Source organism: Castanea sativa, chromosome 1, assembly GCF_040712315.1.
Source record: "Castanea sativa cultivar Marrone di Chiusa Pesio chromosome 1, ASM4071231v1".
In the NCBI taxonomy this organism is placed as follows: Eukaryota; Viridiplantae; Streptophyta; class Magnoliopsida; order Fagales; family Fagaceae; genus Castanea; species Castanea sativa.
The window spans coordinates 2894489-2909844 of NC_134013.1; the positions used below are offsets into that span (position 1 = coordinate 2894489).

Here is a 15356-nt window from a genome sequence, read left to right on the forward strand (position 1 = left end):
TGAATTTTTGAGTTAAACTTGAAAAGAAAACTTATAAAAAGAATCAATTTAAGGTTCTATTAGTCTAAAATGGACTGAAGGGGACCAAAATTGACCGAGTGGACCGATTAGAATTTGTTTAATTTTTAGGAAGAACAAATTATCTTAACAAAAATTTACAGAAAAAATTATACATTATATTTACACTAAAAAATAATTATTTATTTCAACGCGACTAGTAATATTTAAAATTGAAGTATAGCTTTTATTATTAATACATTTTTTTAAAGTTAAATTAGCACAGTATTTTATCAATTTTGGTCTATTTTGACCCATTTGGTTTATTTTGGTGTACTTTGGTCCATTTGGTCCACTTTGGTTCATTTGGTCTATTTTAGTCCACTTCGCTTCATTCAGTCTACTTTCAGTCCATGCGATCCAATTCAGTCCACTTGGGCCCATCTAATCCATTTTGGGAGCCTTGTTTTTATTCTTTTGTAGGTTGCTCTTTAATTTTGTGCTATAATTTCACCAAATTGTATTTCCAAATCCATAGAAATAGGAATTAATTTTCAGAAAATTAATTTGTAATAAGAGTCGAGTCTTCATTTTATTTTTCTTAATTTTTGGGTTAGAAAGTATGAAATTTTATTCTATTTAGATCACACTCTATAGTTTTGGACTAAAAAATACAAATAAAATATGCATGTTAACAACATTAGCATAGCATTTTAGTGCATTGTGTCAAATTGCGACTAGTGATTGGAATAATGGATCCATCAAGTATGATACAAAATCATGGCCTTCATTTCCTTTCATTGTTGCAATAGGTTGTTTTTGGTAGATCGGGCTCTTAAACAAAGGAAAAATGGGCATGAGATACCTAGAGAAGAAGTGATGATAAAAAAAGCACAATCAAGTGGCAAGCCATGCTCTGATATATTTCCTTCTCCAAATTCCAAAGACAGTAAAGAAGAGACGCCCTAGCTTCTAGGAACTGAAAGTAAAGATATTAGACGCAAGTCAACTATTTGGTCCAAGAGCCCTTGGCATTACCACCAATACAAGGTCCGCTATCATATTCTCCCTATGCAGAGGGTAAACTCTTTTGCTATGATTTCAGCTTTTCAATGTATATAATGACGTAATATACTGTTTTGGGGATGTACCATTTTGTAAATAGCAGGAATACAAGTAGTTTATGGTTCTACCTTTTTTTCTCTCCAAATTACTAGTAAATTACACAAGCATTCTGTTAAGATCTAACGTTTAGAGTGGACAATATACCCCTCCATGCAATTCACAACATACCATGTGAACTAAAGCCTCCATCTACATCAGAAATCTGGAATGTGATCCATTGTATATATCACAAATGACCCTGTACAGAATATAAAAAGAAAATTTCCTCCCTTTTAAGGTCATCTATCACAATGTTTAGAGATGGATGGGAAGACTAAGCTAGCCTAAAAAATTGATAAGAAATATGCAGGTTTTACATTCGGAAATCCAAAACACAAACAATGTTGTTAGCAAAACAAGCAGCAACCTTATCACCTTCCTTGTTCCAACAAACTTCAAAAATCCCACCATTTCCAGTTAATGTTTTCACAATCTTCCCTTCCTTCACAGACCATATGTGCAGGCATTTATCCATAGATCCACTGGCCAAATACTCACCATTAGGGCTGAATGCAACAGAGTACACAGGATCCCTGTTGCAACAGAAAAACCATTTTTCAATACAAATTTGAATAAATCTACTGCCATTATATTGTCAATTCTAGAAACTGAGGAAATCAAAAGCTCTTCTTGGTATACTCTTCAAATGCTCTATTGGAAGAATTCAGATTTCAGAGGAGAAAAGAAAGGAATTCAGATAACCATAACCATCCATGCTATGCTGAAAGATGAAAACACACCACAATACATGCATGTGCATCTGGGCCAATAATGAAATGGATAGCTATAGCATTTGATGCTGCAATTATTCTGTCCATGTTTTGAGTGATAGAAGCTGCATCATATCTCCAGTTCTATCTAATTAATGGGGACCTCATGAGGTTCCTACAGAATTTCTTAAAAAATGATGTGATGTGATCTTGCTGCTTGAAGTACTTGACTAATGCATGAAATGTGATGTTATGTGATATACTACAGCTTTAAGTTTGATACCTGTGACCATTGAAGCTGGAAATAAGTCTTCCTAGTTCCACATCCCAAAGCTTTATTGTTGAGTCAAAGGAAGCGCTGATCAATAAGGAGAAAAGAGGTTACAGGTATAAAAAGAAAAAGTAGAGAGTAAATTACTTGTTGCCCCCCAGGCACAGAGCCTGCACTCATAACATGAGTGGTTAGGAGGCTCTTTCATTGCATAAACAAAGAAAAAATATTGTTTAAAAGTAACAATATCATTTATCTATACAAACCCAAGGTTGGAACATGAGAGTATTCTCAAAGAACGCAACAAAAAGAAACTGGGGTAACTATAAAATGCAATCGATTCTAAAAAGGAATATCCATATGGTGTATTTGCCAAATGATCTTCAGACAAGAAAAGCAAGAAGCATCTTCTAAGCATTGGAATGTGACATGGCTTACACATAGTGTAAAACTATAACTATAATGCAACTTTAGAGATAATATGCCTCTTAACATGACCCTTTTCTGATGAGGCAATAATTGGCTTAATTAGGGTGGAAGAGAAAATGGTTTTTGAACTTTGAACACCTAATGCTCATTAAAAAGGGAAGAGAAATTTCTATATATCAAATCTAAGATAAATTCAGGAAGCATAAGATATGTATGAATCTTTTAAGCAAAATTCAGAAACACAATAAAGATGTAGAAACCTATAAAGATATGACATCAATAGCTGAGTACTAGTTCATGTCATAATTTAATTGTGATCTGATATTATATTTTTCATGTAGTGTGTATTTTTCCACTTCATACACTATGATCTCTATTCTCTACTACTCATCTGCCAGATAGGCATAGAACCCCTAATGGAATTGATATGGTCTTAATGGATTATAAAAAAAAAGGTGTTACCTAGTGCACAAAACTCCCACTTTTGCGGGGTCTAGGAGAGGTGATTGGTAGGCAGCCTTATCCCAAATTTCTGGCTTTAAAGTGACACATATTTAATGGTTTATTGTGTTACCAAGTCCACAGACAAATTACTTTCCACGAAAAAAAATAACAAAAACTCACAACCAGGCCAACAATAAACCTAAGAATGACTTTGGACATTGGGAAACTTTGACGGCTGCAGTCAGCCAGTTACTGTCTGATTGAAGAGATAACTTGTCCACCATCACCCTGCCTGGTGACAATATCAAAGATCCACCAGCATGGCAGATCAAGGAGGGCCAGAACAATGCAAGGGCCTACATTCTTTAACTGGCTGTTATAGTCAGTTCAAGATGGCCTATATCTATAGGCCTAGTGCACTTGAAACAAAATAATATATAGTTACATTCATGTGTCCATTATTCTTGTGTCAGCCTGCATGTATTTGCTAATTTTGCTTGACCGTTTGTGAAAAAGAAATAGAAAACTCCATGCTACAAAAAGTGACACAATGGAGGAAAATAAGGCAATAATATTCTTGCGATGCCGATGCTTAGTAATGACATGTATTTATTCTTTTCTCCGGTGTGAGAGAGGTTTCTTGTGGTTTGAGAAGACTGGAGGGATTATTTGGTGGGGGGGGGGGGGTGTTCATTATACATCCTAAAGAGTACATGCATGTTATTAATTAGTGGGATGGGATGGTGGGCAAACAGGGATGCATACTGCCCCTAATTTACGTAACTTAGGTCCTGTTTGAACCAATAGATAGGACAAGTACCTACTTAAATCCAACACATTGCCTTAATTAGATGTGTGATAAGAGCACATGTACCTTGCCAGCAATAACTGCTGATTTGGATTGTTAGTACCCGGTCCAGTGGGACTCCATCGGATAGTATATATCTCCTACAAATAAACCAATTCATCACAAACAAAAGTCTAGGATTCAAACGTCAGAAAAGAGTGTAAAGGAAGAAAGGGAAATAAAATGGAGGAAAATCTGTACCTTAACATGTTCCTTCAAATCGTGCAGATACTTGTCCTGCTTCATACTCCATATCTGTCAAAAGCTTGTAGTAGTTGTCAATACAGTCCAGAAAAAGATTAACAGACAATTTAAGAAACCCCATTAAACAGAAATTTTCAATACTATAAAGGGCACTGGAAGAGTATAAAAGTATGCCAGGCCAGAACTAAATTGAAATTTTAAGAAGAGTTGGGGAATACATGGAATGGATGGCTATGATATGAGCGAAACCATTTAACAAAGGTTATGACATGAGCAAACAATACCTCCTATCTGTTGCAAGGCATGAAATGCAAAGAAGAATCCTAACAGGTGTAAATGCCTATATGTAACACCTAAAGGACATGGTTAATAATCATAGGGATCACCTTTGCAGTGTAATCGTCAGAGCACGAAGCCAAAAGCGTACCAGTTGGATCCCATTTAATAGCATTAACTTCACCCTGAAATGGCCAAACAACAAAACAGTCGATTTAAAATCATTGTTTTCAATTTCTTAACAGTTTCACTATCACTAAGCTTTTTATTATATTTTATTATTATTATTTTTTATAGCCACAATCACTAAGTCTATTTTTCTTTAAACATTTTCTAGGGATTATACTTACAAGAGCAGGAAGTTGATTAGAAGGTAATTGTGAGACAAAAACCCTGAACAAAATGATAATATAATCCAGAAAAGAAGACACCATGCAAAGTTTTCTTTATTCATATTTTTAGCTGGGCAGGCTTCAAACTCAGCAACTGCCCTACCCCACACCTTCACCACCTGAGCCAACTGCCATTGGTATCCAAACGGTAGTAACAAGGAAGGAGAAGATATCAAAGAAGGCAAGAAATTGAGGTCAGCGCTTTTTCCCACCAACTTCCACCATGGCATCCAACCTGTGCCACCTAATTGGTGATCATCGCCTATGCAATTTGATGGTATTTTTACTGATTGATGGTATCCAGTTGTAGCAATAGATGCCCTATTAAGAACCTATTACAAAATGGAACAATAGAGAAGCATTCATATATACTAATTCTTAAAATGAACATAGCCTGAAATTTAGGTGGTGACAATACTAGGAGTTCAGAACCAAATAAGTTTCTAATTCTGTCATCTCCTGAGCAATTTTAAAAACTAGTGACAAGCTCATATGATATGAGCACATGCTGCTGACAGTTAAACAGTGCTCACAAATCGATTTCCTGCTCATCAAACTAGTGACAAGCAGATACCAAACAAGCATTGCTCATTAATTTTCCTTAAGTAACAGATATGTTGGATGAATGCATAGATAAATGCTAAATAGTTTATTGTGAGTTTAGTTTAAGAGTTAATGTGGTAACTAAACAAACAGACATAAGAACTTTGACAACTTATCATGAGTTGACAGATGACTAGGAAAAACCTGATGCCCCGAGAAAGTTTTCATTGGTCGATTCTCTCCAACCTTGCAAACATGTATCATACTGTCAGTTGAGCATGTTGCAAATGAAACATTGTTTCGCCAATCAACATCAAGAGTTGGAGCTGAAAAATTAATTTAGCTTCATTATCATTTTAAGAACCAGCCAAAAAAAAAAAAGAAAGAAGAGAAGAACATCCTACATTGATATTCCATATGCCATCAGAAATAATCAAAACAAAAGGGCAAAGTGGTACCTGAATGAAATTCAAATTGTTGTCTCCATTCCCCAGTCTTTATGTCCCACACAATTGCACTTTTATCCACACTGCCACTAAGAAGAAAATCACCCTTCTTGTTCCATTTCAATGAAAATATTGGACCTTTATGTTTGTTTAATGTACTCCTCAACTCCCCTAGCAAGGATCCCACAATTTGTTAATACAAAAACTGACGATATTGCAAAATAAGAAAGTACCCATGTACTTTTCTGGCTTGATTTAAGCACTGACAGAGTTCAAAGAAAACATGCAACAATATTTCAAACTGAACCAACTCACCATCTTTACTCCATATTCTTGCTTGACCATCATAAGAACCTGTTGCAAGTAATGTCCCATCTCCCTATGATGGAAAGGGCGCTAGTGAGAATAAATACACACAGATGAACATGCCTTGGAGCTAAAAAGTCATGCTGATGTGAAAAGTGCGAGGATGATTTTATTTTATATTAGTTTGATGCAGTCTTAGAACTCAATTGAAATTTCATATGTCAAATGAATTTTATTTTAGATTTTATTGGTTAATTAGGTCACAACAATAATAACCAAGCCTTTATTCCAAAAGTTTGGGATCAACAAAGATCCTCAACAGATTAATCAAGGTCGACCAAATATTATTAGTATTTTATTTATTCTCCCAGAGTTAGGGGTATTTTTGTAATTCAAGAATTGGGATTTCTCAAGTCAATTATAATTAGGATTTAGTTTTAGTAGTTTCATGCTTGGCTCCTATGGAGACAAGTTTACAATGGATAAAATTTCAGTTGGAACTTTTTCTAATGGCTTGGTGCTGATTCCTAGATTATTATTATTTTTTTGTTCTTCAATTTTCGTGTTGCATTCGTTTTTTGGTTATGTCCTGTGTTAGTTTTGGTATCGGAGCATGTTGTTTTACATTACATGTGGCCGACCATAACTAGTCCTCGTTAGTTTTGTGTTGCATTCGTGTTGTTTTACATTACAAGTCTAGTGAGGTTCCATAGTGACTCTAAATTTTGGGACTAAGGCTTCTTTTCTGTTGACAGATACTATCTAACTTGGATATATCCAATAAGCTCTAACTGAAATGGGACTTCCTTCTTTCTTAAAAATAGATTGGGGGGAGGGGGTGAGTCATGGATTCAAAATCCTCTAGATATGCATATAACTTACCAATTAAAAATTTATCTTGAATGTAAACTTGAATAACATGAAGGAAGCACGTCAACCATAATCATAACACAGTCACTCACATTCCAATCAAGTGTTGTGACATCCTTGCTTTTCTCATTGGTTCTACCTTTGAAATGCTTCAATACTGCAACATTTAAAGGTCCATCTTGCACACTAGAGATACTAGGTCCATCCACAATGGTCCAAATTCTGGCAGTTGAATCTCCAGACCTATATATTGGAAAATTATAAAATAATTTGAGCATATAATGGTTAGGTGTGAAGAGAGAGAGAGAGAGAGCTCCCAAGTTGTTGGAACTTTTTATTTTATTTTATATACTCATAGAGGCAAAATAATTGTTCCAATCACTTGATTATATAATAATGATGATGTGGAACAGCACAGTTTCATTATAGTCATATAATTCAGATGCTGCTCATGTGCATGTTATAGCTCCATGTTTTCTAAAATAGATCAGAGAAAAGACAATGAAGGCATCATCTATAAATATTAAAAATTACCAGAGACAACAACAAGCTTGGTAAGACCCTGTCCAATTACAAATCCTTCACCATATCAATGAAGTGGAAGCCTCATCTCACTACTAGGACATATCACAAGTTCACAACTTATATTCTTGTCAACTGTATCAGTTTAGTTAATTAACTTAATCAAAAAGCATTGACAAGCAGCTTTTGATGTGAAAATTAAAAACTTTGCCATGCAAACAAACATGTGTGCGCAAACACAAGTAGGAGCAAAGCCAAAATTTTTTTAAGGTGGAGGATATAAACAAATTTTCAAAAGATATGAATTTTAAAAAAAATATAATAAGTTAATAACACAATAACTTTTTCTCAAATATTATTTTCAAAATAAATAAACAATGCTTTATATTTTTACTAATGAGTTTAAATATTTGGAAGCTTAATAGAGCATGTTGAAAAGTCTTTTTTTCTTTTTTGTTAGGATAAGTGAAATGTCACAAAGTCAGTTTAACTCATATAGGACATTTATGATCTAATTAATTTTTTCAGCCAAGCAATTAATTTAACTATAAAATTACCACATAATCCATATTCAAATAAATTAATTCCACCTTGTTCTATCAAAAACACATAATATTAATCTATTAAAAATCATGTGATGTAAATCCTAAACCACAAAACAACCCCCATTGTATATAAAAGCCAAGTAATGGACTCAATTGAAGCACAAATCTTAACCAAATAATTTAATTGATTATATAATTTTATTAATTCAGAAAATTTTGAAAAAGAACGTTAGAGAACTCTTCTATTAATTATACAGGTATCAATTAATGAGATAAAGGAAAAAAAAGAAAAAAAACTTAATTGGACACCTTTATTTAGTAGGTGCAATCAGATGAATATCTAAAACTTTTTCCTAAGTTTTGAACTTACCCCAAAGAACCCATTTTTGAAAAGAAAAAAAAAAATTTCTGTGGGGCCAATTGCCCTACTCAATGTATCTGGCTCCACCCTTTATACCCATACACAATTTATGCTGCAAAAGATTTATAATACATCATTACCATTTCAGCAAATAAAAATTATTGTTCAGATTAAAAGATAAGAATTTTGAACTGGAATTGAAGACCTCAAGAATAAAGACAAAGAAGAGCCACATGGTGCAGTGCAATTCAGCCAACTATATAGCCCCACTTTTTGATTGATATAAGGAAGCTGAATCCTACTGAACTAATATAAAAACTTTAGTCAAACTAGTATCAGAAAAAGAAATACAACAAGAAACATAAACACTACTATAGTTAGCTATCAGCTGCGTGAGCTTATGCATCTTGCTTGCTAAAGTATTTGTTCATTTGTGCTTCACAAGCTTCAGACAAAACTTTACCCAATAATTAGAGATAACTGGAAACTGAAGTTTTAAATAGCTAGGAAATATTTTAATGAAATTTCCTTCAAAGGTTAATTCCAGCAGCCCATATACAAACCTAAATTATTCCAATGTGAAACTCGCATATACAAGAAGTAGGGTGTAAAAAAAAAAAGACTAGTAAAAGGAGAAATATTTGTAAGTGCAGACAGGAAAGAAGGATGAGAAAAGCAACTGTGAACAATAATTGAGATATACTCTGGACACTGATGAAATACTTCTTTTCAGAAGCATCTCTTTTAAAGACATTAGACTTACCCAGATGCAAGCAGCGAACCTGATGGACTCCATGCACAAGCAAAAACCTGTTGGCAATTAAGGAACAAGTTCAGTACATAAAAGGCAGCCAATTAAAAATGGGAAACTAATGAATGACACAAGGATATGTCCAAACCTCAGAGGTGTGACCTTCGAGAATTTTTACATCAGAACTAGGAATTTCACAAGGCAAGGATGTTGAGCCTGTTGAGATGTCCATTGGTTCTGGCCCTATGTAGCATATCCAAAAACATATTAAATGCTCACATGTGAGAAAACAGTATTCAATTATCTTAAGAGAATGGAAGATGGTCATGCGTGTTTGAGTTTGCTAGAGAGAGACAGTGATCTCAGAATCATACTAGTAATGCTATTCCACCACATGAAAAATGAGGTACGATGCAAGACCTATTGCAGACCATAAAACAGCTATAAGTATGCAAAAGCCAAACACCATCCACCTATGTTCGCATGATGTTCATGTCTTCTACTATATGGCATACAATGATATTGTTGCATGACACATTGCATGCATTTAAGCCCCTTGTAGAACCATCAGAGCATAACTTCATCAGACACAAAATTAAAAATAAATTAAGAAAGTAAGAAACTAGAAAAGGTTAGTTCTATTTGAAGCACATGCAGGCTGTCAATTAATGGTTAGGGCTACATGGCATGCACTTAAGTCCACTTTCATCAGCACTGAAGTCCTAGTCAAACACCGACATAGCTGGTTAGGATCTCCAATATGGGGCTGCTTGATGCAGGAAAAATTGGGGAATTTGTCTACATGTGGTTGTGGTGGGTTAAGGTTTAGGAGGCTTCATGAATTCTGGGTTTAGAACTTTTTAGAGAAGGGTTAGGGCTCAAGAGAGAAAAAAATTGATTTATGGTTGAAAAGAGAAGAAAGAAAAAAAACAGAAGAGATTCGATTTACTTCCTGTCAAGTTATTTTTATTGTAATTGTAATAGCGTATATGCTTTTTAAATGATGCCCATATAAGGATAAGACACAATTTCATAAATAAATCAGCAAGAGAAATGGAATGTGTCAATCACCTCCTGCTGTTCCATTTTCTTCATGTTCCATTATGACCTTATCTTCACACTTTTCTTTATCGATGTGATCCTGATGGGGCTTTTCCTTATCTTTACCCTTTTCTCGCTCCCTATCCTTCTCTATCTTCTCTTTATCCTGTTCTTGTTCTTTTTCTCTCACTTTTTTCTCCTTCTCTCTTTCTTGCACATTTTCTCGTTCAATTTCGTGATTGGACTCATTATGTTTCCCGTTTTCTTCAAGCCTATCCTTTTGTAGATTTTCCTTTTTAGCTTTTATAATTTTCTGTAGCTCATATGGATCCTTGGTAATAAGATCTAAAGGTTGTAGAAATGAGAAATCATCATCCATATCAGCATCTGTCTGGAGACCTAACGGAGACTTATATCAGCAGAAAGTTCTGGAGTGTACATATTACAAGTTAAAAGGGATATGAAATGAAGACAATATAAATAATCATGCTTACACTACTCAAATTTGCATCCAGCTCAAGATATTGAATTCCTTTTTGGACAAATGTAACAAGAGCACCTGGTGGAACTAAGTTACCATCAAATGTGCTTTTATTGATCCCTGCCTCATATCCAAAAGCAAAAGCTGAATGTGTAAAACCTGAAGGAGATCATACAGAAATTAATGAAACAACTAAAACAATGTAAGAAAGCATCATATATGGTATATATTTTATTTAAATGGAAAAGTTTCTAAGCATGTCCAGCAGTAAATTTATTTTCTGCCTCATGGTATCTCATCAAGTATGAGAATTTGCCAATTTATGAGATATCAATTCAGCGTTCATATAGGAAGATCATTGGGCAAGCAATGATTTGTAGAGAGATCTCAAGCACCAATTTAAACCCAAATCTATTGTTTGAATATTTTAAATTGGCTATTCATTTATATTTGGGCCAAATCCATCACTAATTTCAAAACCCAAAATCAGTTAACTCAATTTCAAGTTGTGTCAAAGTGTTGATTACAAATCTTCATAGTGCTTTGATGGCTTCACAATCAGCTCTCTCCTTTTAAACAAAGGTCTCCCTCACCCTCTCTCTGTCACTGGCTGAAACCATAGTCACTCCAACATATCTACTCAAAGAAGATGTGGAGGTCACCTTAAGTCCCTCTAATTACAGTTATTCTACATAAAATGAACTCAAATCATATGTATCTAATGCTTATTAGGCATGGTTTGAATTTTCCAAACTGGCAAGAGGTTCTATTAATTAATCTAAGAAGAGAATTTACATAATCATGTATAAAAAATTTCAATGGAACAATTATCAAAGCTAACAGATTATATGATTGAATTTAAAAAAAAAAAATTCTAAATATATGTGAAAGAGCGGTGGGATAGAGAAAGGAGAAGGAGAAAGGGTATAGAATTACTACTTATAAAAGAAAGAAAGAGAACAGAACTACCTTTTCTTGCCAAATTACAAAACTTTTTTTTTTCGTCTTTTTCTTTCCTTTGGAACTTCATTTAGGCTCTTGCCTCAAAAACTGTACAATCTATTTAAAGTGCTCAGGGCACTCGCTTAGGCTCTAAAAGGTAAGTGCCTTACTAAAGGCACGTTGCCTGAAGGCTTTAAAGGCGCATCACCTCACCCTAACGTCTAGGTGAGCACCTGACTTGCCTTTGACTACACTAGTTCTGATTACGAGTATAAGATGGAAAAGATACCATTTGCTGTATGGTTTTGAAAGATTGAAGCAATGAATTGTTTTATATCAATTTCATCAATGTAGGTTCTATCATGGATCTAATGATGCAAATAGTACAGAAGAGTTCGAGGAAAAACAAGATTAAATACAAAAGAGATTCAAGAATTCTGGTCTAACTTTGATATATGGCCTTCTTGGCAACTTTCATAAGTTACTTTAGCTTTTATTGAGTCTTATTATTAAGTTTAATAAGAATAAGGGCAATTTACCCTAAATTTTCTGCAATGGGTTGTCATTGGCTATACCAAAGGCCCATAAGTTTATTTGTTCTTTTGAGTCCTTTCCTATTTGGTTTAAGAGTTGAGTACTTTTTCTTTCTTATTAGTAATCCTAGTCTTTTTAGGAATAAGTTCTTTAAAATACTAGTGCTTCAAGGAAATGATTTCGCTATACAACTATAGCCTATATAAGGGCTTTAATGTAGTCAACAACATTCATAGCGAGATTAATTAATAAATTTAGCAGCTTCTTTTAAAGCTTTGAGAGTGTGATTACTCATAGAAAGGTAGATGTGATTGCCTAGTAGTTTTAATACCAACAACCATCAAACATGTTCAAAACCCAATCTTTTCATTACCAAAACCCCTAAACATCAAACCCCACTAAAAAGCCCTTCAAGATTGTTAGAACAGTGGTAAGTAATTAAACTTACCATTTCCTAATAGCTGAAAGCTTTTGGGACAACCAGTAATTTATCATGGCATCGTGAGAGATAATCTAAGATGGGGCCTTTGTTGTTGTTTTTTCTTATTTTTCTATTTACAAAGTTGTAGAATCTCATAACGTTCTCTGCTACTGTGGTTTGTTGTTGCACATTTTGAGTTACAAATACTTGAATACATGTACTATCCAAACAAGGAAATTTAAAATCCATAGATTTCAAATCTATGAATTTGGATTAAGGATTTACCAAACGCAACCTAGGTGTATTTACTAATCAATATTTCTATTTACCACAAAACATAGTACAAAATCAAACAAAAATTACATACCATAATATTTGGATATGTCATATGCCCTAGTTTTCAAAAAGTTTAAAAAAAAAAAAAAAAACATCATAGTAAAAAAGAGATCTCAGTGACTGAGTGTAATAAAAAAAACATGAAAGGAATAGAGAGAGTTTAGGTTAAAAAACCTGATTCGTGGAGGTAACGAAAAACGAGGTAGTTTAACTCGGTGGAAGTGATGGAGATCATGGTTGTGAATCGAAAGAGAAGAGCTGGGGAGTGAGTTTTGAGGTTAGTTACTTTCTTAGTTTAACGGAAAAACGAAAAGAAAGTTAAGAAAAGAGATGTGAGATAAGGAAAAAAAAAAAAAACACGTGGACGGAAAAGAAAGAAAGAGACGTTGGGCTTTGGACTTGGGCCTAGGTGTAAGAGACAGAGAGTACAGAGTTGGGATTTGTAAAAAAGAGCCCAAATACAGATCAAGCAGAATTAAGAAGGCCCATTTACGAAGCACATGGGGAGCCCAAAATTTTTTTTGCTGGCCTAAGGGCTTTTGCCTAGGATTAGTCAGATATTTTGCAGGCCAGACAGGCCCATTTCTACCCACGTGTCTTGTCAAATTTGGTCTGTATTGGGCTGAAATTTGAAGAAAAATAGAACAAATGTTTTTTTGGGCAAATGAATATATGCCTGTACTGCGTTTTGAGGGGATTTAATTTCTATCCATTTGTTTCTCAAAAAAAAAAAAAAAAATTCTATCTATTACTATTAACTATATAAAGAGGCAATCCTTCTACAGGACCATTTTGGTTTAGTTTTAGTCACTTTGTCTTTTTTTTTCCCAAGATTTGAACAGTAGCTTGTTAGTCACTTTAAGGGTCCGTTTGGATAGAACTTATTGCTGAAAACTGAAAACTGAAAACTGAAAACACTGTAGCAAAATAATTTTAAAATGTGTGAATAGTACCGCGGGACCCATTTTTTATGAAAAAGTTGCTGAAAAGTGAAAATTGTGGGTCCGTGAACAGTGCACGAATGCACTGTTCACAGAAGAATTAGTCAACACTTGTGGCTGGAGGAAAAAAAAAAAAAAAAAAAAAAAAAAAAAACTTAAACGCAGACGCAGGAATAAGTTTATCCAAACGCCCTCTTTGAGGGCGTTTGGATACGAATTATTCACGTTGCGTTTTTTTGCTGCGTTTTCCTTCTTCTTTTTTTTTCTTTTTTTTTTTTTTTCTGGGCACGCGTCTCAGGATGCAGAGGCTACTGTTCATGCACTGTGCATGAACAGTAGCCGCAATAGTGGACCAATTCAACCATGAACAGTGCACTTTATACTGTTCATGGACCCACAAAATTCACTTTTCAGCAACTTTTTTATTAAAAATGGGTCCTACGGTACTATTCACATATTTAAAAATTATTATGCTACAGTATTTTCAGTTTTCAGTTTTCAGTTTCAGCAAAATAAGTTCTATCCAAACGGACCCTTTGTCTCTTTTTTTTTTACCAGTTTTGAACAGTAGCTACAGTAGCTGCAACATTTTTTTTTGTCCCGTCTTCCGTTTGTATTTTTTTTTCTTTTATATATATTGTTATACTGACGCAACAAATTTTACAATTATTAAGATGTCAATTTCTTATAAGTCAAAATAAAATAATAAAATATGAAACTGTGACTAACCACAACTGAAAATAAATGTTTTGTGAAAATATTGTGACAATTGTTGGGTAAATGTGTAAAAGTTACAATACTTTTGGTTTGTTCAATATGTAGTGTTCATTGCCTTTTTTTTTTTTTTTTTTTTCCAGTTATCAATTTGTGCTCTTTTTTTCTATATAAAAAAAAGTGCGAATAGGCTCATGAATAGTGTGATAAACAATATTTTTGGTTTAGTGACTTGTATTTTTTCCCATTTTTTTTCTCCAAGTTCACCAACTTAGTTTGAGTTTTTTTTTTTTAATTTTTTTTTAAAAGGATCTTTATATGTTTGCTTTCTATTTATAATATAAGCTTACATTGTATACACACAAAAAGTTGCAAATATTATATACATTTGCAAAAAAAAAAAAATTTGTACAAATTTTGCAAATGTGTACAACATTTACCAAATTTTATGTGTTTACAATATAAATTTATATTGTAAGTGCAATGTGTGTGTGTGTATATATATATATATATTATATAAAGAGTGAATGGGAAAAATTACAGTAATTTCGCTACAGTAGTTTTGGTTTATTTAACTTTCACTATTTTGTTGGCCTTTTTTTTTTTTTTTTTGTGAATGGATAAAGTTTTAGTATATTTGTTATATTATTTTTGGTTTGCCCACAATAATTTTCACAACACTTTCATAACAAATCAAATATGATAAATTGTTATTGGTTCTAATTTAAACTTACCAATGAAACTACTTTTTTGGCCACCAATAACAACTTGTAATAACTTACAACTTATGATTTGTTGTGAAAATGTCATAGACATAACATTTTTTGTGTGAAAAATGTTAAGACATCTTGATTTTGTCACAATATTT

General features: G+C 33.5%; 1 protein-coding gene across 2 annotated transcripts; it reads right to left on the reverse strand.

The window, feature by feature from the left end:
* Positions 1-1323: 1323 nt before the first annotated feature.
* Positions 1324-13172, reverse strand: LOC142614695 (WD40 repeat-containing protein HOS15-like). Of its 2 annotated transcripts, none has more exons than XM_075787257.1 (14): positions 13008-13172; positions 10614-10759; positions 10150-10510; positions 9227-9321; positions 9091-9137; positions 6992-7142; positions 6039-6102; positions 5736-5894; positions 5482-5603; positions 4453-4527; positions 4064-4117; positions 3890-3963; positions 2155-2229; positions 1324-1694 (listed from the first exon to the last, which is right to left on the reverse strand). In XM_075787257.1, the coding sequence occupies exons 1-14, from the start codon at positions 13066-13068 to the stop codon at positions 1475-1477; spliced, it is 1704 nt and encodes a 567-aa protein (XP_075643372.1). In that variant the 5' UTR covers positions 13069-13172; the 3' UTR covers positions 1324-1474. The 2 variants fall into 2 exon arrangements, with proteins under 2 accessions (XP_075643372.1, XP_075643374.1); XM_075787259.1 differs by having other exon boundaries at positions 10150-10518; positions 13008-13139.
* Between the last annotated feature and the right edge of the window lie 2184 nt (positions 13173-15356).

Bases quoted from the DNA above. Each gene is read 5' to 3' on its own strand.
- LOC142614695 (XM_075787257.1), bottom strand. From the start codon at position 13,068: ATGATCTCCATCACTTCCACCGAGTTAAACTACCTCGTTTTTCGTTAC. The intron at 4,118-4,452 runs GTGATCCCTATG...AGCTTTTGACAG, and splicing joins CTGACGATTACACTGCAAAG to ATATGGAGTATGAAGCAGGA. The intron at 2,230-3,889 runs GTACATGTGCTC...CTTATTGATCAG, and splicing joins CAGCAGTTATTGCTGGCAAG to CGCTTCCTTTGACTCAACAA.